General features: G+C 39.9%; 1 protein-coding gene across 1 annotated transcript in view; it reads left to right on the top strand.

The window, feature by feature from the left end:
- Window positions 1-25,328, top strand: part of LOC124723145 (protein unc-79 homolog) — an 868,025-nt gene that overhangs the window by 6,805 nt on the left and 835,892 nt on the right. Inside the window, exons 4-5 of the mRNA XM_047248336.1 lie at window positions 70-240; window positions 18,680-18,775. Coding sequence (XP_047104292.1) covers window positions 70-240; window positions 18,680-18,775 — 267 coding nt within the window. The remainder of the gene's footprint in view (window positions 1-69; window positions 241-18,679; window positions 18,776-25,328) is intronic.

Here is a 25,328-nt window from a genome sequence, read left to right as displayed (position 1 = left end):
TATTCATATTTTTAAATGAGTTTTGATTTTCAAATAGTGATACAGAACTTATTTCTTTGTGTATTTCAGCATTTGGGCAGGCAATTCTACAGTGTGTGGGCTGCATTTTACCATTTTTGGAACAAGATATGATTGATGCTTTGCCCTATACAGCAGCTTCAACAATTGCTGTTCTCCCATCTACTCTGCATCAAGAGATTGTTAATTCACTATGCTTTTATATACTGCCATTTACAATAAGTAAGTATGTAAAAAGATTTGCTTAAGCTAAAATAAAGACCTGAAGGAAACAGTACATAATTTTCTTTCGTTTAAGTGCCTGTCCAGACTGTACTGTCCCAATTTTAGCAAAGTTATTGCTTTGTGTAATTTGTTAATATGTTGAGAAACAATCTTTTTAATTTTGATTTTTTAGTTGTAAAATAATTAGAATAGAAGTTACTGAATAGGTAATATGCAACTCTTGTACTCACATTTGCTTGCCTGTGGTAATACAGGGCACTGTAGAAATATTTTACTAAGTGAAGATATCTCTATGCATCCATTAAATTCCTTTTTTTCTTTCTTCATAATACGCGTTTAAGTTAGTTACCTCTCTCTTGACATGAGGGGGAAGGAATAATCACAAGTCTGCTGAATTTAATAAACTTAATGACCATCGAGGTTCTTGTCAAATGGTGTATTGAGTTAAATGGTGCAGTGGTGAGACACTGAACTCATATTATGTAGGAAGGCAACTGAAGTCCTTATTTGGCCATCCTGAGTTGGGATGTCCATGATTTCCCGAAATCTTTGTAAGGTGTTTGCCAGGATTGTTTGTTTGAAATGGCCCATTGAATTCCCTTCCTCATGCTACTCTAATCTGAACTTGTGCTCTGTCTCTAAAACCTCAGTGCTGACATGACATTAAATTCTGATCAATTTTCCTTATTTTGCCAAATGGTGACACACACACACACACACACACACACACACACACACACACACACACACACACACACACACACATTGCAACACCATGAAGGTGGACAAACATCAGATTAGTATGAAGCATGCTTAGATATGCAAATGATTAGCATTTCCTACAAAGTAGGTAGTAGTAATGCCACCTACATTCTGTCTTTAAGAAAGGATTAAGCTATGGGTTTGTCACTCAGAAGTTGCATTTGAAAGTTGACTGTTTGTGAGAAGATATTGTAAGTTACTAACAATGTGGTTTATTGTTACACAATAATGCTGCTTATGTTAATCAGGATCGTAGGACTCCTGGAAATGTGGAACCCATCAGTTCAGGAGGGCTCTACTTAAAGCCATGCAGAATCTCGGTAGTCCCATGTGACTAGCACCAGGGAGGACAGATGTTTGTGTGTTCAGCCATGCAGAATTGTGCAGCCACATCACGTACACTGGTATCCAAAATTAAAGCAAAAAATTGCTATTTCCCTGTCCTGTATCTAATTCATGATATAATCATACAAACTCTCAACAGATGTCTGTATGTATGATCCTGTTCTGCATGAAAGACAGCATTCTCGTCAACGGACAATCACACAAAGGACAATGTCAGGACACGTATCAAATGAATTAGTGTTTGCCGAGTAGTCCCACATCCACAATCGCTGTGTACACAGTCACAGACAGTGTAGTATGGCACAGAGAAGACACCTACCAGACTCTCTGAGGTAAAGGGCCAGAGGAAGAATGGAAGCAGGCCAGTCACAAACTGATGCGGCCAGATGGCTTAATGTGAATTGTTCTGTTGTTTCTCGGATGTGGTGATAGTTTATAGAGACTGCAACTTTATCCCAAAGACCAACACAGGGCCAACCATGTACGACATCAGAATGGACTGTTACATGGCTGTAAGGGCATGACAGGTACCTATTATTATTGGCATCTGACCTCACAGCATTCACTAGATGTATTATATGGAGGCAAGCGATGCACAGAAGACTTTGGCAGAGTGGCCTTTATTGTTAGGGTACTGCTGTATATGTACCTCTGACATGACTTCACAGAAGCGAGCATCTAGAGTGGAGTTGTCAACATGCCTCCTTAACAGTTGAACAGTGGGCCAATGTTCTTTTCACAGGTGAGCCACAATTTGGTCTGAAGAGTGATTCTTGATGGACTTGTATCTGAAGGGAATTTGCAACATGATTTTGGGACCCAAACACTGCGGAAAGAGACCAGTAACAAGGAGAATCCCTAATGGTGTGTGCAGTGATTATGTTGACCACCCAGACACCTCTTTGTGAAATTGTATGGGTGAATTAACAAGATTTAACTGCAGTTGTTGTGATGTGCTGTGGGCCCAGTTTTTGTACAGACGGACGATAATGCCCAAGCTCATAGACCATGGGAAATTGATGTTTTCTTGGAAACAGAAGATATTTCATACATGGGATGTCCTGCTTGATCTCCCAATATGAATCCAGTAGAGCATGTATGGGATGCACTAGGAAGATGGGTTAAATCACATCAGCATCTGCCAGTGACTTTCCAAGACTTGCTAGGAGCTCTCCAAGAAGAATGGGCGTTATTGCCTCAACATGAGATTTATGACGTCATTCACAGCATTTTCCATCGTTGTCAGGCCTGTATTGCTGCCACAGGTGGTCACACCTCATACTGAGCACAGTAACCAGTTATCGGAATGTCTGTGCAAATCCTTCAAGTTGGGAGAAACAAAGAACATTTTTGTCTACCATTATGCATGTTGTGGTTGCTTACGTTCTTTGTTCTTTACATTGTTTCTACTTTACTGTTACCTGTTTATATTTTTTGTGGCAAAATAAATGTAACCTTGAAAAATTTCTGTTTGTTTCGTTAATTTTGGACACCAGTATATATTGAGCCAGGAAATGGACCTGTTCACAGCAAGACAAATATCCATTTGTACTGCTAGCAAGGCATCTATTCGTGCCACTTCACTCATGGCAGCAGAGAAATATGCACCAACAATGGTGCGCCGAGCAATAACCCGACAATGGTGCACCCACCAGTAACACTGGGCACAGTAGTGGCACCATGTCAACTTTTCTGACAAGTTCCAGTTCTGCATACAGAATCATGATGGTGTGTGGAGACACAAAGGAATATGAATATTCCCAGATGGCATTCTTTATTGTCATATGCCACAGAGTTGAAGTAGCATGAAATGAGATATCTGTATTTGTCATTCAAGCTCAGTTCGACTCCATGCCCAGCTGGCTTAGAGGCATTGTCGGTGATAGTGGTGACAGCTCTGTGTACTAAATTCCGCACCTTGTGTTATTTTTTAGTTTAGTTTTTTTGTATGTTTAGTTGATTGTATTTGTGACTGCTTGCCATGATGTGGTACATGTCAGTTCCCCATAATCATCTACAAGTAAAATTTCATCATTTGCTACCCTTTTTGGTCTTGCAATTTTAGTGGCCAGCATTGTGTGTTCATTGGGACAGTGGGGGGAGGGGTTTGTAATGCATCCACAGCTAAATTTGGCAGCCCCCCCCCTCCCCCCCCCCCTCCTCTGACCTCTTAAATATGCGCTCCCCAACCGTTACAAATGATCTGTGGCAAGTAGTGAATGTTTTACTTTCTAGTGCCCCTTTTTTTAAAATCTTAATCCATCTGGCAGAGAGACCTGTATCTGAATGATTGTCTTAAGATAGGTACTGTATGAAAACCAAAGTTGAATGTTCTCTATTTGTGAATTATTTTTCAGTTTCCTTATTTTCTTCAGCTTCAGCAGGACAGCACATCAGTCTACAATTAAGAACTCCTACAATTAAGAGTTTGAAATAGTACACTGAAAGGACATATGTGAAATATTTATTACTGAAAGTCTTTTGTTTAGATTTTAATCATTCATTTCATTTTTTCACTCGAAATCTTAAAAGTGTGTTCAACCCAACCAGCATTCCCTGACTGTTAGTGTAAATCTGTAACTTTCAGATCCTTCTAGAATGTCAGTGATTTTGCAACCCCCTGAAATGAAGAGTTAATGTTGATTTTTAGTAAGGTTATTGTTAATAGTACAGGTACCCTTACATCAGCCCTCTAACTCAGTAATACTTCGAAAGTCTTACATGAATCTCTTACAATGTTGACTTGGATTGTTTGATCTACTAACATCCAAGCAGATGTGTGATTATTAGACATCACTAACGTTAAATGATTGTAAACAGAAGTAAATATCAAACAAAATAAATCACAATGTCAAGCAAAGTGTAGAGATTTCCATCAGCCAATGATTTAAGCATGAATCCATATTAGATATCTTACATACACATAGCATATCAAGTTCAATCAGTCCAAATGTTCAAATATTGTTCAGTAAAACATCAAAAGCATGAAATGTAAAGTGTGTGTTGTTGTTTGTTGTTGTGGTCTTCAGTCCTGAGACTGGTTTGATGCAGCTCTCCATGCTACTCTATCCTGTGCAAGCTCCTTCATCTCCCAGTACCAACTGCAAACTACATCCTTCTGAATCTGCTTAGTGTATTCATCTCTTGGTCTCCCTCTATGATTTTTACCCTCCATGCTGCCCTCCAATGCTAAATTTGTGATCCCTTGATGCCTCAGGACATGTCCTACCAACCGATCCCTTCTTCTAGTCAAGTTGTGCCACAAACTTCTCTTCTCCCCAATCCTATTCAATACCTCCTCATTAGTTACGTGATCTACCCACCGAACCTTCAACATTCTTCTGTAGCACCACATTTCGAAAGCTTCTATTCTCTTCTTGTCTGAACTATTTATTGTCCATGTTTCACTTCCATACATGGCTACACTCCATACAAATACTTTCAGAAACGACTTCCTGACACTTAAATCTATACTTGATGTTAACAAATTTCTCTTCTTCAGAAACACTTTCCTTGCCATTGCCAGTCTACAGTTTATATCCTCCCTACTTCGACCATCATCAGTTATTTTGCTCCCCAAATAGCAAAACTCCTTTACTACTTTAAGTGTCTCATTTCCTAATCTAATTCCCTCAGCATCACCCGACTTAATTCCATTATCCTCGTTTTGCTTTTGTTGATGTGCATCTTATATCCTCCTTTCAAGACACTGTCCATTCTGTTCAACTGCTCTTCCAAGTCCTTTGCTGTCTCTGACAGAATTACAATGTCATTGGCGAACCTCAAAGTTTTTATTTCTTCTCCCTGGATTTTAATACCTACTCCAAATTTTTCTTTTGATTCCTTTACTGCTTGCTCAATATACAGATTGAATAACATCTGGGAGAGGCTACAACCCTGTCTCACTCCCTTCCCAACCACTGCTTCCCTTTCATGCCCCTCGATTCTTATAACTGCCATCTGGTTTCTGTACAAATTGGAAATAGCCTTTCGCTCCCTGTATTTTACCCCTGCCACCTTCAGTGATTATAAAATCATAATTATGGTGTCACAATGTAAATGCACCAACACTTCTTAAAATGTTTACAGGGGTCACACTTCAGAAATATAATGGAACAAGACAGGTATGAGATTATATTAATTTCAAGATTTTCTTTTTTTTTCTTCTTTTGAATTGAAAGTTAATGGCTTCAACTACTAATTAAACAATCATGAAAACATACATACTCTGATAAACCTCTCAACAGTTAAAATGTCAAAAAATAACACAAGACAAGTAAATAAACCATAACTTCTTTACATGTGATAAATTAAAGTCCCCCACTGCTTTTTTTCTGTCTGTATGTAAAGGCTAATCTCAGGAATGACCGTAGGGATTTTGATGTGGTTTTCATTAATAGGTAGACTGCTTTACAAGGAAGGTTTGCATAAATAATTTATTACTGCTACACCAGACAAATCTTCCTGCAATAAATACTTAGTGTTAACTTTGTGAAGTCAGGATTCATCACTAGTTTAATATAAATTAAAAACTTCATGCAATTATTTACTACTGTAACCACTTCCTTTGTCTGCAGTCCATTAGTGTGTTTGAGGGCAAACTACAAAGTCTAAACATAAAATCGTAAACACAGCAGGAATATATTCCTGACAGTTGTTTCAGTGAAATGTAAAACAGTGCAGCTGCTGTTGTATCACTTCTGTTCCTTTGCAACTCACCAGCTGATGGCATCAGGGTGTTGACCTTGTTACTCCTGCTGGTTGAGTGCTTTGCACAGCTCACTATCCATGCGCTCAAGGTAGCAGTGCTCTGGACAACTGCTTTCTGTGACAGTGACACTCACCATCAGACCTGCAACAGACTTGTATGGTATCAATATAGTCTCTTGCGAAGAATCTCTTGGGGCACATGCACAGACGTTTCTCAGAAAAGACTGTAGTGTTGCACTCTACAATTTATTCTAGTAGCCTCTAGATAAGCCTTATGATGTTACCTTTGGTACTCTACCTAGACATTCTTGCTTAAAAACTAAATAAAATATTATCAAAGTTCAGTACCACTGTGCTCGAACATTCATGACTCAAAATATATATACGAGGGTTGGAACTTAAATAGTGGAAACTATTTATTCACAACCGATACAAAAGAGTTACATGTTTGCATGTGCTACTGTCCTTCAAAGTAATCACCAGTGTTGTGTAGAACCTGTTGTCAGTGATGTGGAAGGCATATTATACCGTTAGCAGAACCTGTTGTGTTGATGGTGCGAATGGAGCGGTATAAAGTTATGGTGATTCTCGTGTACGACTGTGATGGTCCTATCCTGATGCATTACGTTCCTTCACGGCAGACCGTCAGTGCACAGTATTACTGTTCATTTTTGGAGCATCACCTGTGACCAGCTTTGCAAAAGAAGCGGCGACACTTTCTGCGCAACCCACCCATCATTTTGCATGACAATGTGCGGGCGCATACAGCGCAAGCTGTGACTGCTCTGTTTGGTCGATGGGACTGGGAAGTGCTGTACCATCCACCATACTCCCTGGACTTAAGTCCTTGTGACTCTGATTTGATTCCAAAGATGAAGGAACCACTTCGTGACATTCGCTTCAGAACTGTTCCAGAGATTCAACAGGCAGTAGACTGCCCCATTCTCACATTCAACAGAACAGGCTCTGCTAACGGTATACTATGCCTTCCATATCGCTGGCAATGGGTTCTACACAACGCTGGTGGGTACTTTGAAGGACAGTTTAACAGATGCAAACATGTAACTCTTTTGTATTGTTTGTGAATAAATAGTTGCCACTATTTATCCTCAGCAGTTCTCTCCCATTTCTCCTCTTTTAATACTGAGAATGATTCTATTTATTAAAACCAGATGTTAACAACTTATGTAGCTTTCTTTCTGTGACTTCATTCTTTACTTGTTCTGGTTACAGATGACTAGAGAGAGTTTTGTCTAACCTGATTTTTATTTTGTGCAGTGGCTCTTTAATTTTGCATAGTAACTTTGTAAACAGCTTCATATTTGAACAGCATATTGCGGAGTTTGTCTTTCAGATCAGCCCCTACTCCAATTTTATGGATTAGTTAATGATTTCATCATTATTACTTAACACGGTTTCTTCTGAACACTCTTGTACACGGTGTCTTCATGCATTACATCTTGAACCATGTCTTCAGCAATTTGCAGATTTTGTTTTATTACTTCAGATATTCTGGCAAAGTTGGCATCTCTCATAGCAGTCATCATTCCACAACATGGGATTAGCTCCATAGTCTCATCAGTATTCATCTCTGTGGCTTCATTAACAAATTTCAAATTTACTCCACGCTCTGACATTAGGTCAGCAACTGTAATCGCAGGCTCACAAAGTTGCAAAATCACTATTGTGTCAGCACTGTATTTAGACTTGCCGGTATCAGCTTCCAGTAACACTTATTTCTTAATGGGCTTACATCGTGCTCTACAGCTCGTACAATTTTGAATCCAGAAGTTTATTATAAAAGTTCTTCAAAATTACACTCACTTGACTTCCAAAATCCAGGAGAATACTACTTCTTCTCCATACACCTTTGCTCTACTGATAATGACGACATCCTCTCTTCTCCATAAAATAATTCTTCTTGCTTTCTACTCAGATCTCCTGTCTTGATCACAGTAACTTACTTCTGCTCTGGCATCACCTCTTTGTTTAAATGATTTTGAGTGTCATAATTTGTTGAAAGTGAATACCCTTTTTGCCAGTTTCTGAAGCCGGTCCTGTTCTGAGTCTAATAATATGTTCTCCAGATTCAGTATTTTATCATTATTATTCCCTTGCCAAGGTCTTTGCTGAAATTTGCTTTCTCTGTGATCATCAAATCTTTCTTGAAGGTGTGCTCAGTGATTCCACTTCTGTCTCTGGTCCTGCTTATGCATTTTTCTGTTATCTCATTTCCAGTTCCATTCTGGAAAATTCTATAATAATAATATTTCTGCTGTGAGTCCCTGACTTTCTCTCCTGTCCTCATTTTCTGTGTATCCAAAAAATTGTCTTGTCTGATCTGCTGTATTGATAATTTTCACACTAACAGTCTTCATATATCGGAAGATAAACACCTCACAACCCACATCATGACATCATCATGCTTAAATGATTTATCTAAATACCAGTTCGTGCCTTGACCATTCCAGCAAGCCACATGCATTAGCATGCCCCTTCCAGTATTCAGGGAGGTGCACTGGCCGTAGATCGAATCCGCACAGATGGCTAACAATGAGGTTCGATGTGCCACTCTGCCTCAATATGATTTTTGGGTGGTTTTTCACATCTGACTAGATTTTTTGGTTGGTTGGTTGATTGATTTGGGGGAGTGGACAAAACAGCAAAGTCACCGGTCCCAGTGGATTAGGGAAGGATGTGGAAGGAAGTTGGCCATGCCCTTTCAAAATAACCATCCCGGCATTTGCCTGAAGCAATGTAGAGAAATCACGGGAAACTAAATCCGGATGGCCTGATGCATGTTTGAACCATCATCCTCCCAAATGCGAGTCCAGTGTGCTAACCACTGACCATCTTGCTCGGTGTGACTAGGTGAATACTGGGCAGGTACCCATGTCCCGCCTCAGTTTCATAATTCATTAACACTTCAAAAACATTAACACACTTTTGAATGGGACAACACTAGACGCAGACTGATGGGGTACACAAAAGCCTGTCTTGGGAGGGTGGAGGGTGGTGACAGAAAGTGCATCTAGCTCCCGTCCACCACTAAAACTTCCAAATCCAAATTAACATGCTGAAGCTGTGAAGACATGGGATAAGGCTGGGAAAAAGAAGGAAGACCAGTTCCTGTCTAATTCTATTTCCAAGGAATCTGTTGATGTTCCATCAGCTTCTCATCAGTATTCTTTATTATACAGTGAACTGATAATGCTTGTCCTATATGCATCTTGACCATTACTTCATCAAAATTACTGTCTCCAATTCCATGTATGTCATGGTACCATCCATCTGTTGCAGTCCAAAGTTACACACATCTCCAACTGTGCAATTAGCAACATAAGAAATTGTCTGCACCTCTGTTCACAATGGCAGCAACACACTTCTAAAAGTTACAATAAATGCAACAGGATTTACATATACGTGGGACTCGAATCTGTTAAACTGTGTATTCTGTAGGAAGTATGTCTGCCTTTGCTCATCATTGCTTACATCACGGCTGTACATGCAGAGCACTGTGATGCACTTCGTCAGCTTTGGTGGTATACTTTGTAATACCTTGGTTCATAGCCAGCCACACACACATCTTTTGGTGCACTACACTTGCTCAAGTTCAGACACTGCTTTCTTTTTTCCAGCTCTTTAATCTGTGTATCATTTGTCATTAGCTCACTCTGTTTAGTGACCACTTCCTGCACTTTCAAATTTAGATTAGTAATCCTTACACCCTCATCTGCACTAGTTTCTTACATTGCTTCAGTATGTTTCACAATTTCAGATTTTATGTTGTTTATTTTGGTTGCTAACTTAGTATGTTTAGCACTCTAGTCAGCCTTGAAATTTGTGAGACCTTATTTCACTTTATCAGCAAAAGTATTTTGGCTTTTTAAAATCTCTCTTCTTGGCTTATTAACCCCTGTTTCCTGGAATAATGATCTCTCTTCCCTTTTTTAAATGCTTAGCTGTGCTTTCCTGAATGCCTTCAAACTGTTCATTGGTACCCTGTTGACTATCCTTGATTTTATTGGAAGACACTCTTGATTGTTAACGATGATGTTCTGAATTTCTTTAAACTGTTCATGTGTACTTTTTTGACTTTCTTTCCTAAGACAGTTTAGATTACACAAAAGTACTTGCATCATACTAGAGAAAACATCTAGCACCTGACCATTCAGTTTTCAGTTTCTATTGCCAAATGTGTGGTAGCAGTGTGGATATCTATTGATCCACTGCTTCCAGCGTACTATTCATACAAAAACTAGCGGCATCACTACTATATTCCCCATAATCTGAATGCCTGACTTTTACTTACGTATGTCCTCAACCGAAATTAATTCAACATTTGCAGTATTCACCATTTTGCATTCATCATCCATCTCAGATTTGCTAGAGCGGGACACACAAACAAGTTCTGGTGCAGCACAACACCTAATCTCTCACAATACTGTTTCAAATAAATACAGCACACTAATGACACTGTACATCACACTTAGCACCAATGCAATGGCATGAAATATTACTCTTTGCCCAAATAAATGTGACACTTAATCTGTCTGCCCATGGGGATGTTCTGGTTATTATTACATAGTAATGTAGGCGTGATGTGGTACAGCGTGAAGATTCTGCAATTTTCCTTTCTTCAAAACATCCAGATGCGATGAACTAATTCCACATGTACAGTTACTGTTCATGTCTATTGTTTGTTGCTCAATGTCTATTGTTTGTTGCTCACTGTTGGTGTGTAACATCTCTGTTCATTGTTTTCTTCTATTTCATCACTGAAAATTATGGCCCTGGCATGGTCACCACATGTAACCCACCTGCACACCTTTAATCAATTATTTATTTTAAACATAAATGTTCACTCAAGTTTTGCAGCAGTATTGGACAAGTGAAAGTGGTTCACCACATTAGGTATGCAGTCAGCTATTGGGCTGAACCATGTGTGTAAATCAACCTGGACACTGCACTGTATGCATATACAGAGCTATATTTAACTATTATTCTCAAATGATAAAAATCGCTCAAAATTAGTTTCTTATTTCACTCTCTCAGTCCAGCGTCACTCATCCTGCTTAGCCACGTAAGTCAGTTTCTTTCATATAGTTTCCTTTAAGACTATTTCAGTTATTTAGTTACTTCATCCGAAATTGTTCCAATTTTTATATACTGTTGCCTGTAATCAATTTAGTTTGCAGTGCGCTACCAATGGCTGCCATACTCTTATCTCTCCAAAATCTTGACACTGCTCACAACTTATGATTATTCACAACTAACTTCACATAATTATTTCCCATGAATAGTTAATCACTATCATGATTCAAATACTTCTCCGTACCACTTTTAAGCTATTCATATTTCAAAATTAATCTGCTGTTCACTTCTCCGGGCAACAGCCTGATCATCTCCCTTGACCACTAGCCACTGACTGACTTAATCAGGTGTCTTGAAAATGCACACATTCTATCAGAGATTTCCCAACGATTGCCATGAAACTGTAACTTCAAGAACATAAATAATACAGTATGTGATCAAAAGTATCCAGACACCTCCAGAAACATACATTTTTCACATTACATGCATTGTGCTGCCACCTACTGCCAGGTACTTTGTATCAGCGACCTCAGTAGTCATTAGACATTGTGAGAGAGCTGAATGGGGTGCTCCGCGGAACTCATGGACTTCGAACATGGTCACGTGATTGGGTGTCACTTGTGTCATACGTCTGCACGTGAAATTTCCACACTCCTTAACATCCCCTAGGACCACTGTTTCCAATGTGAAAGTGAAGTGGAAATGTGAAGGGACACATTTAGCACAAAAGTGTACGGGCCAATCTCGTCTGTTGACTGACAGAGACCGCCAGCAGTTGAAGAGGGTCATAATGTGTAATAGGCAGACATCTATCCAGACCATCACACAGGAATTCCAAACTGCATCGGGATCCACTGCAAATACTATAACAGTTAGGCGGGAGGTGAGAAAACTGGGATTTCATGGTTGAGCGGCTGCTTATAAGCCACACATCACGCCGGTAAATGCCAAACGATGCCTCGCTTGGTGTAAGGAGCATAAACATTGTATGATTGGACAGTGGAAAAACATTGTGTGGAGTGACGAAACATGGTACACAATGCGGCGATCCGATGGCAGGGTGTGGGTATGGCGAGTGTCTGATGAACGTCATCTGCCAGCGTGTGTAATGCCAACAATAAAATTCGGAGGCAGTGGTGTTATGATGTGGTAGTATTTTTCATTGGGGCGTGGGGGGGGGGGGGGGCCTTGCATGGCACTATCACAGCACAGGCCTACATTGATGTTTTAAGTGCCTTCTTGCTTCCCACTGTTGAAGAGCAATTCGGGGATGGCGATTGCATCTTTCAACACGATCGAACACCTGTTCATAATGCACAGCCTGTGGCGGAGTGATTTCATGACAATAACATCCCTGTAATGGACTGGCGTGCACAGAGCCCTGACCTGAATCCTATAGAACACGTGTGGGATGTTTTGGAACACCGACTTCGTGCCGGGCTTACCAACCGACATCAATACCTCTCCTCAGTGCAGCACTCCATGAAGAATGGGCTGCCGTTTCCCAAGAAACCTTCCAGCACCTGAATGAACGTAAGCCTGTGAGAATGGAAAGTGTCATTAAGGCTAAGGGTGGGCCAACACGATATTGAATTCCAGCATTACCAGTGGAGGGCACTACGAACTTGTAAGTTATTTTCAGCCAGGTATCTGGATACTTTTGTTCACATAGTATATTAAAGTCAGCTGAAATGAGTTTCTAACATCTATCATTAGTAAGGATGTCGATGCTGTTACCTGTACATACTGTAGAACTGATTGAAATTACAGGGTCTCAGGACTTCAAGATAGCTCATGTTAGGGCAATGTCATGTTGTAGTAGAATTGCACAGAACCCTGAAGTTAAGAAGGGATGTAACAACATGCAGGCATCTGATCCAGATACCAATGTCAGAACTGAAAGAAGATATGGAAGGAAGAGCCACAGATACTCACGTCATCAAAAAGAATGAATTGGGGAGGAATGCAAAGAGTAGCTTTCCTTCGTATGTTTAATACTCTGATCCTGCTTGAATGTATTAAAATAGCATTTATGCTTCTCAACTTTGAACATTATATTCCAAAATCCATGCACTGCTATATCTGTAAAAGAATGCCTTTGTAGGAGCTCACATAAACTGTAAACATTATGTGATTAAACACCCCACACCTTCTCCAAGAAAATGAATGAGAGTAGCCAATGCAACACCTCCATTAATGAAGCAAGGCTCCAAATTACCAGACAAGAAAACTCTTTTGATGTCTATGACTCATAAATGGAACTTGTAGTGTAACATGACACTTTAAGATATTCCACTGTACATTCTTAGGCTCTTCAAGAAATTGAAGATATTCATGTGAATGTAAAGAGGAAAACTATGATTTTAAATTAATTGAACTACAGTGGAACAAAGCACTGTCGCTGGGCTTTTGTTTATGCAAAGCCAAGATATACTCAGGAGCTGCACCTCCCATGGGCATTAGTGGTGAATAGAAATCATCACTTGCTTTGGTGGGTGTGTTATTCCATGCAGCCATTGAGGTAAGGTGTTATGGTGGACTGCCAAGGATTAACCAAATATCCTGCATTAGCAATGAATCTTATGTAAAATGGAATGTAATTGACTTACTCTATTGTATGCAGACCAGAGAAAAGGAGGAGCATGGTGCTCATTGTAAAGTATGTTGTATTAATTATTAATCAGACAACATATGGTTGGAATGATGGAACTCTAGTTACGAATGCTTTACATTGTCTGAGGAGAGAAATTAGCTCTTTTTCTAGATAATTCATGAAATATTCTGGGAAGAGGATCCAAGCACAGTGAAGAAGATTATTAGGTAGTAGGACCAGCTCATCAAGATAAAGCTACTGTAGTATCAATAAGATATTAGCAAACAAATTGTGTACTATTCCAGGAGGATATATGCAACTATACGTTCGATGTCTCCCTTTGAGCACGAGGACACTACAAGCTTAACACCTGTAACAAGGAACCATCAAGTCTTAAGAGGATTTCACCCATATTTTTGCACTAACTACCAAGATGAGAGGGAAACAGGCTTACACGATTCAGTAAAATATGATCACGGTCAGGACTCATTTTGAAGACATTGCAGCTGTTTGCACAAGGAAGACACCTTTGTGTGTTTCTGTAGGAGGCACATTTTTGTGAAATTAGCACATTTTTGTGAAATTAGCACATTAGTATCAGAGAAATGACCTTCATAGTGACAGGGTCAAAGATTGGTCGAGTGATTAGTGTAGGAGGGGGAGAGGGGAGGAGTAGTTTTCAAAATTTGAATTTTTTCATGGTTTCCCCAAACCACTCAGATTAATGCCCAGTTTGCTCTTTGAAAAAGACACATCTAGTTTCCTTTCCCATCCTTATCCTGCCCAAGCATGTAATCCATTTCTAACTATATTACTGATGACAGTATGTTATACCAACCTGCCAATCTCCCCCTCCCCCTTTCAGCTCTTTTCCCAAAGACTTGATGTCTGCATTTCATAATGCTACATCTCTCTTTTCATTAGTACAGTTGCTCACTGTATTATAAGCAGCTGACTTGAGAGTATGTGTCACTGAAGATAATGGTGAGCTCTTTATACTTGCCAACACAATCCTGTAGACATTCATTTATTCATTCGTTCCTTGGAGTTAAACTCTTAAGAACTAAAGAGAGAGCATTGAAGTTCACAGGTACAATAGTCATTAAGTTAATATAACTTTTTCAGTTTGGTTGATTTCCATCATCATCATCATCAGCAGCAGCAGCAGCAGCAGCAGCAGCAGTGGCAGCTGCTGCCATTTGACATGCACTGCTGGATGAAGATGTCCTCCAGACTTTCCCATATGTTATGACCTGCAGCTACATGCATGCATGTTCCTTTTGCATATTTTCTGATGCAATCTACTGACCTTCCATTAGGTCTTCATCTCAGTCTTTTCTTATCTGTTGATACTGATCAAAGAATTCCACATTTTGAAGAAAACTGGAATGGAATATTGCACTGCTGGGAAATATAGATTAGTATATCACTGCATTAAAGATGTGACACAATATTCTACTTATTTCAGTAGTGCAGATTTCACTAACTTACTTGAGATACTGTCAGCACCAGTTGAATGTTTACTGTTTAATAAGACAATGATTTTCTTGAGTTTTCCAATAGTCAAAGGAGGGAAGTTCTTTGATCACAAATAAATGTAACTTACTGGTTGAGCATATCTGTTGTCTTGTGCACAACTGTTGTTTGTATAGTCTGTTTGTACAGTAACAGCTATGACCTCTAATAAACATTTAGCACCCCCTCCTTATAATTAATTTTATCACTGTTAACATAAAGGAGTATATTGTAGTGACAGTGAACAACTCTCCATCATAGTTGCAATGGCCATTTGTAACTTGCCATAATAGACACATGGATTTTACATAAATCCCTCCTCCCATATTATTTTCACAGTATAAAGGTGCTAGGGCATAGCTATAATCTTGGAGAAAGCTGACGGTGGTTGTGGCTTAGGGTTTTGTATAGCATAAAACATACGGATCATTTATCCATTGTAAACTTGCTGCTAGAACTGTAATTTGTTTGTTTTACTTGCCAATCCTCTTATGTTGTGATGAAACATTGTCACATATTTACTATCCAGCAAATTTCTTCTTCTATTTCCCTAAGAAAGGACACACAAGCTTTATGTCAGTACTCTTTATTGTTAGCTGCTTTGCTTTTGACAGCTGAGCATGTAAGTTATGTAAATTACCACTTTCAGACTACTAAAGCTATCAGAGTGCAATAGGTTTCAAGTTTAAAAGGCTTTTGTCATGCTTTTCCTTAATTACTAAATTTAACAGTGCATCTGATACTTCTTTACCTGACTTGTGTAGTAATAGGTCATAGTTACTAAACAGATGTGTATGGAAATTGCTGATATCTATTACATATGTATTCTACATCTGCTTTCTGCAAGCCATCTTATGGTGTTTTTCAGAAGGTACTTCTGGTGTCATTTCCTTTTCTACCTATGATGATCAGTTTACAGGTGGTATGTGGGAAGAATGTTTTAATAAACCTCCATATGAGCTCTAATTTCTCTGATTTTCTTGTGGTCATTTTACAAGACGTATTTGGGAGGAAATAATATGATGCCTAACTCTTCTTAGAATTTCAGCAGTAACTCTCCACCCCATGGGGTACAATGCTTCTTTTATAGTTACTGCCACTGAAGTTCGTTGAGCATTTCTGTAATGCTCCCACTTTGACTAAACAATCCTGTGATGTAAAATACTGCTCGTCATTGGTCTTCTGTATCTCATATAGTATTCCAAATCACTACGGGTCTCAACCTGATGAACAGTACTCAAGAACTGGTTGAACAAGTGTATTATGATACACATCTTTTCTAAACGAATTACTTTTCCTTTAGATGTTCCCATTGACCAAGGTCTTTTATCTCATTTTCCTGTTTGTTTTATTTGATCAATCCACTTCATGTTACTCTGGATGGTTACTTCTAGATATTTTATGGTAGTTATTGTTTTTAACCTTTTTTTTTTTTTGCCAATAGTCCACTCTAACAGTAGTGGATCACTTGGCTTATGTATGCACTGTACCTTATATTTATGTTCATTGCCAACTCCCTGTCACTGCACAAACTATTGATCCTCTGTAGATCTTCCTGAATTTAACTACAATGTTCCGTATATACAACAACATTGTCCATGAATAGCTCATGAAGCCTCCAGTGTTATCCACTAGATCATTTACATAAACTGTAAACAGTAACAGCCTTGTCACACTTCCTCGGGGTGCTTCCAAAATTACCTTTAAATACGCCAGTTTTATTCTGTTAAGAATTACATTTTGAATTCTATCAGTAAGGAAGTCCGGAATCCCATCACAAATCTGGTATGATACTCAGTAAGCTCATATTTTGTTCACATTCCTCAAAGTTTCTTTAAGTATTTTGGATTTTATAGTTTATTTGAGTGATGGCCTAACTTACAAGGGATTTTTTTTTATCGAGTTGTGTCGTTTTTGAACATTCACAATAAATATGTTTGTGTAATATTGTAACATTCATTGCATACTACATTGTTTGTGCCACATATCAGTATCATAAATACTTTACATGTTCTGAATTGCAGCCTGTTACATTACTAGTTCATGTAACTTTACACTGGGTTTCACATTTTCACAAATTTTAACACTATTCAAATTTTTAAATTATTTCTGCCATGTTTCTCCCATAACTATAAAAAAATTAACTAGTTTCCATTTTCTATAGAGTAAATTTTGCTTCTGCAGTGGACAGTGCATTGTTTTAAAACTTCCTAGCAGATTAAAATTGTCATGTATAGATAGCTCAATCAGTAGAGCATTTGCCTGTAAAAGGCAAAGTTTCCTGATTCATGGTCTGGCACATGGCTGTAATCTGCTATGAAGTTTCAAGTCATGCTTGTTTTGTGTTTTCATGTTTAAAAGTTGTTAAAATCTTTCCATAGTATGTTGACTATAAGTAACTGAAATGTATTTTTGCAAATTTGAAAATTCAGTGCTGTGGCTTTACACAAATTTCCTTTTTGACTGAATCACTGCACCTCAGTCTTGCAGCAATGTTACACAATTCTATACAAGCCATCATCTTCAACTATCAGATCTAGTGTCAAAGGCCTTGAGTCGTTTCCTCTTGTGGTATCTTTCTGGTTTATATTTATCTTTTGTCACTCCCTTCTCAGCATAGCCTATATTCCACACTTTCCTATTTATCCATTTTTCTGTGTTCTGTATTAAAACAACAATGTCATATTGATTCAAACATCCCTCTAAAGCTTTGCTTGTGTCCTGTATTTTTCTTTCTCTTTTGTTTTAGTTCTCGTGGTTAAAAATATGAAAATTCTGACTAAAATCTCACTTCCTTCTTAATATACCATTACCTTCCATGAATTTATGTATTATGTATTTCTGAGTGTCTACAAAGTTGATATGAAGTAATTAACATCTCATCTTTCTCTATTTTCTGTATGTTTCTGAACATCTTTTGCTGTTTAATGTCCTTAGAAGTCCTCTCAATGCACTGAAGTGGCATCAGGTCGTAAGATTTGCACCAGACTGGGAGGTGTATTATTCTTTTTTGTTACAAAATTGATCACCAATTAGCACTTCATTTCTATTTTTTCTGTGTGTTGTGTTGTGTTATGTGGCATTCTAAACTAATTTTGTGATTGGTTTTGCATTTCTTATTTCCTATCTTCTCATAACATTTGACAAGTAGGCTGCTTTAATAAAGCTGGTGGCTTGTGTTATGTCATAGACTTGAAATTCCAGAATGAATGAATTTCAAGTTTGTTAATAAATTATTAAATCTCTGTCAATAAATTATTAAATCTCTATCACTTAAAAGGGATTGTGAAATGCCTAAGGCAACATATGCATTTGTAGGCTTTCTTTTAACTTACTAGATTTTCATGGTACAGTATGTGTATGTATTTTGCAGTACGATGTGAAAGAAATCAAATTCATTCAACATCTTTGTTCCAGCAAGAGGAGATGATAACGATGGTGAACAAGAAACATTTGCTCGCCAGTCTGTTGCTGCAATAGTTATGATGATCTTCCAGTACTCAGATAATCCAGGTGTGTTTCTTCACTATTACATAATTTATATAATTAAGTAATTAATGAAACTCATGTAATTAATGGATACTTGGGTTGCATTTACAGACTTCCTTGAATCACTTGTTGTTAATATTGCACTACTTTTGTCCTCCTCCTGGCAACATTGTAGCATAAATTCAATTTATTGTCACTTGGAAGCTAAATACCAATGGAATAGTGCCTATCACAAGAGATATTCATATGCAGAGTATCTTTTCTTAAGCTTTTATAAATAAATAAAGCTGAGTATATATATTTACTCCATTGACTATTGCAATGGAGTCAGTGGTCAACAGGTACATAATTTGGAATCAATCTCTAAAACATATTTCTGCATTCATATTTTTTCTGTGTTTTAGTATGATGCTTTTTGAATAGTCCCTTATCTGATGAATGATACTCCAAATGCAAGTATCTCATGTATGAAAAGGAAAGTGTGAGACATTGAATATTGTAACTTAAATTTTAAATGGTATCTGCAGCAACATGAACGGAATTTAAAGAAGTAAAAACTATGTTTGAAGTGCCTCAAAATGAATAAGGGCAACGAAAACAATCATTGGATGTAAAGAAGAATGATTTACCAAATCTTTTCACCCCAGGGGGCTCTCTTGTGAGCATGGGCTTGGCCACCACGGGGCCCCAGTGCATCCAACTCTACTTCCCGTTCCGTGCTGCAAATCTATACTTCTACTGTTTGTTTCTCCTTTGTGCCTTTCTATTGTATGGTCTTCTTGTTGCTGATCATGCTTGCATTTGGTTTATGATTTTGGACACAATTTTTTTTTTTCCAGTACTTCATACAACTTTTCATACTTCACTACATGGTCCCCATTGTTGGGTTTGACATACCATTCCTCTTCCAAATTTTACGGAAGTGCAGATAGTGCAGTGAACAGTCCACCTTTTGTCCCTTCCTGTCTTCATACCTTTCCTTTCTGGCAAAAGTAATATACCCAAAACCCAACATTGTAGCCATCTCATTGTGGGGTGAGTTGTCACAAGTACCTACACAGTTGCAGTCCCCTGACTACACAGGGATTACCGTATTGGTGTCAGAGCTTGGAAGTCCTCACTTATGCCAAAGAGTATGTGCTCATTATGACTGGGACACAGGGATTCTGGGCAACGGTTAACTGGCCAGGTTGCCGTTGTGTGGGTGGGTGGCATCCATGGGGAAAGCCCCCATTCAGAATGGGTGGCACCAAGGCAGATCACTTGCAAATTAAGCAGCTCAAACTTGGCCCAAGCAGTCTTCTCTGAAGAAAAGGATTGCTAGAATGTGGGAATACATGACCCAACAACGTTTCTTTCCCTGGCTAGGCCATGGGAGGAATGTAGGGCCAAGAGACAAGGGGAGAGATAGTTCCCACAATACTTTGTTTGCTCTAGAATTGACAGGAATTCTGTCTTGGTCACAAAGTCATTATTCTTTGTTGAACATGTTCAGGAAAGGTTTGGAAAAGTAGCAGTAATTTTGAAAAAGTGGTTCAGTTCTGATTAAACAGCATCCCCCACTCATTTCTGTAACTATCACATCCCGTAACAGTCTCAGTGCTGTACAGGGTATCATCTTCACCCACAACTTCATTTTACAGACCGATAACAAGCTTTGTGGCAATTTACCAATTTAGAGTGACCTGGTGTGCATTTTGTTTGTTGTGTCCAGTAGGGACCAAAGAACAATAAGGTTGATATTGGGGTCTACATTTTGGGCCGTGAAGATGACTAATTGCTTGTAAAGGTCAAAGTGATGGTATATCAGTGCAATGTGAAACCATATGCTCCCCCTCCCATGTGGTGCTAAAAATTCATGAAACTTGGGCACACGTTTTGCTTTGTAATGTCAGCCTCCTCTGTAGGGATTGTGGAAGTCAGTATCGCACAAACACTCCTTGTGCCCCTCCCTCCATCTGTGTCAGCTGTGGGGAGCACCATTTCTCCTGTTCACCGGGCTGACTCATATTTCAGGAGGCCAGGAAGAAATATGGTCTTTTATATCCCGTAAATATGACAATGACTTTTGCTATGGCTACAATGACAACATCCAATCTTGTCACAGAAACATAGCACAACATGCTTACTATGTCAGGCCCTCATGGCCACTTGACAGTACCCACTCCACTGGTGGTTGAGGCCCCTCTCCTAATGTTTCCCCCACACCCACTTTGGGGGCATTGACTCCGCACTCACTGTGAACCTGGATTCCCAACTCCCAGCTGGAGAAGCAACACCCTCTTCCCATGTCTCTCACCAGGAAAAGGTCCCTCGGGATGCTCCCCTCCAAGGATTCTGCTGATCTGCAACCTGATACCAGCCGGTGACTAAAGGAGCCACAGGTTGATGATCATAGGGCTTTGTGTCCCTCCTCTGTCCCTGAAACTAGGACAGACAAGCCCTCTCAGACATCAAAATCTTGAAAGGAGAAGAAGACGAAGTAAGTTCTAGTGGTCCATGCCACAGGAACCCGCATGTTCTGGTTGTGTACCTGACACGAAAAGTTCCTTTTGGCCCCTTTGGCACTGGATCCCCCCCATACGGCCTGCTTCACAAATGATGTGGATGGATGCTGTATCCTTGCAGCCAGGGTCAGCAGGCAACCCTGGGGCATGACCTGCCTCCACAGGATACTGATAGTGTGATCCTCCACTAGAAATGTAGTGATTTTTTTCCACCAGCTGGTCAAGCTAAAACTTCTCTCATGAATTTCGACTGCTTTCTGTGTTGCCCTCCAGGAAACTTTGTTCTCAACATTGCAAACAGTTACCCTCTGTCCTTGAGACCGGTGTGACAGTGATGATTTTCCAATTATCCTCTCCCTTCCTCAGCATCACTCACCTAGACGTCCACCCAGACGGGCTCTCAACAATGCTGATTAGGATGACTTTGTCTCTGCTATCACCCGTAGCACCCCATCATGTGGAGGTACTGATGTGATGGTCCAGAGTCCAGTCACAACCATTCTATTGGCAACAGACTTAGCGATCCCCTATTCCACCAGATCCCCCTGTTGGAAGATAGTACCTCAGTGGACATTAGAAATCACCATGGCCAGTAGAGATCACAGATGGGCTCTCCAATGCCATAAGTAGCATCCATGACTGGAGCACTCCATTCCCATTAACAGCTTTATTCCCAGGTCCATCACCTAATAAAATGACAGAAACAAGAATGCTGGGAATGGTATGTTACTACCACTGAACAGCGTTTGCCTTCTTCCCAGGTTTTGGCAAAGGTTTGACACCTGTAGGGTCACAACTCCCCCACAGGTGTACCTGGCATCTCCCTAAATAGTGTTGTGTATACTAACCCATATGCTGTTGCCAAACATTTTCCTCTGCATTATGCTCGAGCCTCTATGTCAGAGAATTACCAGCCTGCATTTTGTATTCTCAAACAGCAGTTGGCGCAGATTCACTTACCTTTCACTACACATCACCTGGAGCCATACAGTGCTCCATTGAGTGAATGCCAATTCCTCAAAGCCCTAGACTTATGCCCTGATATGGACCCAGGGCCAGACCACATCCAGAGCCACATGCTAAAACACCTATCAGTGGGTTGCCAATGACACATCCTTGCCATTTTCAACCATATCTGGAGTGAGTTCCCACCTCAAGCAAGCATGATCATCCTGATACTGAAACTGTGTAGACACACTCCTGAGATGGGTGATCAACACCCAGTTAGTCTCACTAATGTTCTCTGCAAGTTGCTCAAATGTGTGGTGAGCTGGCAGTGGTGTTGGTACCTTGAGTCTTGGGGTCTTTTTGCTTTTTCCAAGGCTTTTCATGAAGGCAGTTCTACTGCTGACAGTTTTGTCTGTCTGGAGTCTACTATCTGATCAGCTTTTACCTAACATCATCACCTTTTCACGGTGTTCTTCAACCTGCAACAGTATTATGACACTACATGACGTCATCACGTGAGTGGTGTCTCTGTGGTAGGCTCCCAGTTTTTCTCCAGAACTTTTTGTCACACCATACTTTCTGGTTTAAAGTTGGTGCTTCCCACAAAACACCCCATATACAAGAAAATGAGATCCCACAGGGCTCTGTATTGAGTGTGCCCCTTTCTCTAGTGGCTATAATTAGTCTAGCTGCAGCTATGAGGTCAACAGTGTCACTCTCCCTGTATGCTGTTTTGCATTTACTATTGCTCCTCCAATGTAGGTGTTATTGAACACCAGCTGCAGAGTGCCATATGAAACATGCAATCTTGGGCTCTCAGCCATGGCTCCTGGTTTTCAGCTGCCAAGACATGCATCATGCATTTCTGTTGCCATAGTACTGTCCATCCACAACCAGAACTCTACCTCAGCAATCACTTTCTGGGGCTGTTCTTTGATGCCTGGTTGACATGACTTACCCATCTTCAAAAACTTAGGCAAATGTCACGGTCACACCTTAATATTCTTTGCTGCCTCAGTGATACCAGCTAGGGAGCAGGCCATTCAACAGTTATGCAGCTTTACAGAGCTCTGATTCTGTTCTGTCTAGATTATGGGAGAGTGGCTTATGCCTCATCATCGCCTTCAGCATTGCACGTGCTGGACCCGATACATCATTGTGGGGTCTGACTTGCAATAGGTGCTTTTCAGACCATTCCCATGAACAGCCTACTGGTGGAGGCTGAGGTCCATCCATTATAGATCAGATGCCAAAAAATGCTACTCAACTATGCAATATACATTTGCTGCTCCCCTGAGTGTCTGAACTGCCATGTCCTTTTCCCTGATAGGGGGATCCACCTCCCACAGTAGTGGCCCAGGACTGACGTCATGATCTCAGTTCATATACAGTGTGTCTCATCTAAGCTCCAACTTCCCCTACTCTCATCTCTTGTCAGTGAGCAATCATGTACAACCTCATAGTGTATACCCCATCCTCGAATATGTCTCAACCTATCCTTTGGACTGAAAGACTCTGTTGACCCCTTGGTTTTTCACCATGTGTTTCTGGCCATCATTAATGGATTTCCAGGTTCAGAAGTGATATACAGTGACAACTCTATGTTCAGTGGATGAACTGATTTTGCCTACCACACTCAAGATTCATTGAGCTGCACACCCTGCTAAGAAGATGCAGTGTATTCACTGCAGAATTGGTGGCCATCGCTCGAGCCTTCAGTCACATTCATTCTTGCACTGGCGAGATTTTCTTAATTGACAGTGACTCCCTTAGTAGTCTTCTGGTTATCAACCACTGCTACCCTCAACACCCATTAGTTGTGACTATCCAGGATCTCCTTCCTGACCTCTGTCAAGCTTGATGGTCAGTCGCCTTTGGTCATGTTGGCATCCCAGGGAACAAACATGCTGTCTGGCTGGTCAAGTTGGTTACCAGAATACCGACTTTGAAGATGGTGGTACTAGAACTGGCCCTTTACTCAACTCTACTCCACCAATTGTTGGAGGCTTGTAACATAGAATGGTGTGCTCTGATTTCTCCAAAACTGTGAGCAACAAAGGGGGCCATATCCATGTGGCAGTCTTCCTTCAAACTTCTCTCATGGAATATGCCGTTCTCTGTTGGCTTCACATTGGCCACACTTGGCTGACCAATTGCCATATCCTACAGTGTGAGGACTCAACCCCTGTGTTGGTGTGGTGTTCATAGTCTCCACACAACAATGACAGACAACTTCAAAGCCCCTGCCCCATTTGTTTACTTCTGTACTTTTTCATCACTGATACTTTCATTTTGGATAATACGTGCGAAATGTCACTCAGATACCCAAAGCATTTCTTGATTTCCTGAAAATTTCTATCCTGAAAATTTCTTTGGCAGGTTTGTATTGTTTTCTAGTATACAAAGTGTTTAGGAATCTGAAAAATCTATCTCCCTGTGGACATTTTTCAGAGCAGCTGGAAAAACTGTGACATTCTCCACTGCAATCAAAGTTGAGTAATGTTTCTGTAGATTGCTAACAATCAACTGCCATCCACAAGTATTAATGACTACTTTAAAATTGTTGCAAAGAGTAACATCAAACACCCAAATACAGAGCATGCTGTTTAGCAGAACAAAGGTTATTATAAAAAATCTGATTCAGTACTTATGCTATATAAGTTGTGTCATCTAAAGCCATCCCATATAAACAGTAAGGGTAAGAACACTCTCTTCTGCAGTTATTACTGTCATGCAATCCATTTGGGTCGGCTCTCCTCTAGTTCCACTGCTTCTCTTGTCTCTGTCCACTTTTCATTTCACTAATCGTTCTTCTTTCCTCATTCCTTCATTCTTCAGGTCTTTGTACACCTGCAGTATTATTTGTTTGTTTTATATTCTCTTTGTTTGTTCCTTTACCTTCTTCTTCAGCCTTTTTCCTGGTTTGCCCATTGCTATTTTGCCTGTACCCACATTTTTTGTTTGCTTCCGCCCTTCTGACTTGGAATCTGCCCGTCCCTTCTCTTTCCTGTAAGAGTTGTCCTTGTATTTGCTTCCATCTGTTCTGCTTTCCACCCCTCTCCATACTCAACACAGCCTTCTGCCATAATCAGATCCCCACATTTCTTGCCACCTCACTCTCG

Source organism: Schistocerca piceifrons, chromosome X (genome assembly GCF_021461385.2).
Source record: "Schistocerca piceifrons isolate TAMUIC-IGC-003096 chromosome X, iqSchPice1.1, whole genome shotgun sequence".
Lineage (NCBI taxonomy): Eukaryota > Metazoa > Arthropoda > Insecta > Orthoptera > Acrididae > Schistocerca > Schistocerca piceifrons.
Note: the sequence above shows the minus strand (reverse complement) of the source record. Positions and strands in the feature narration are given on the sequence as shown.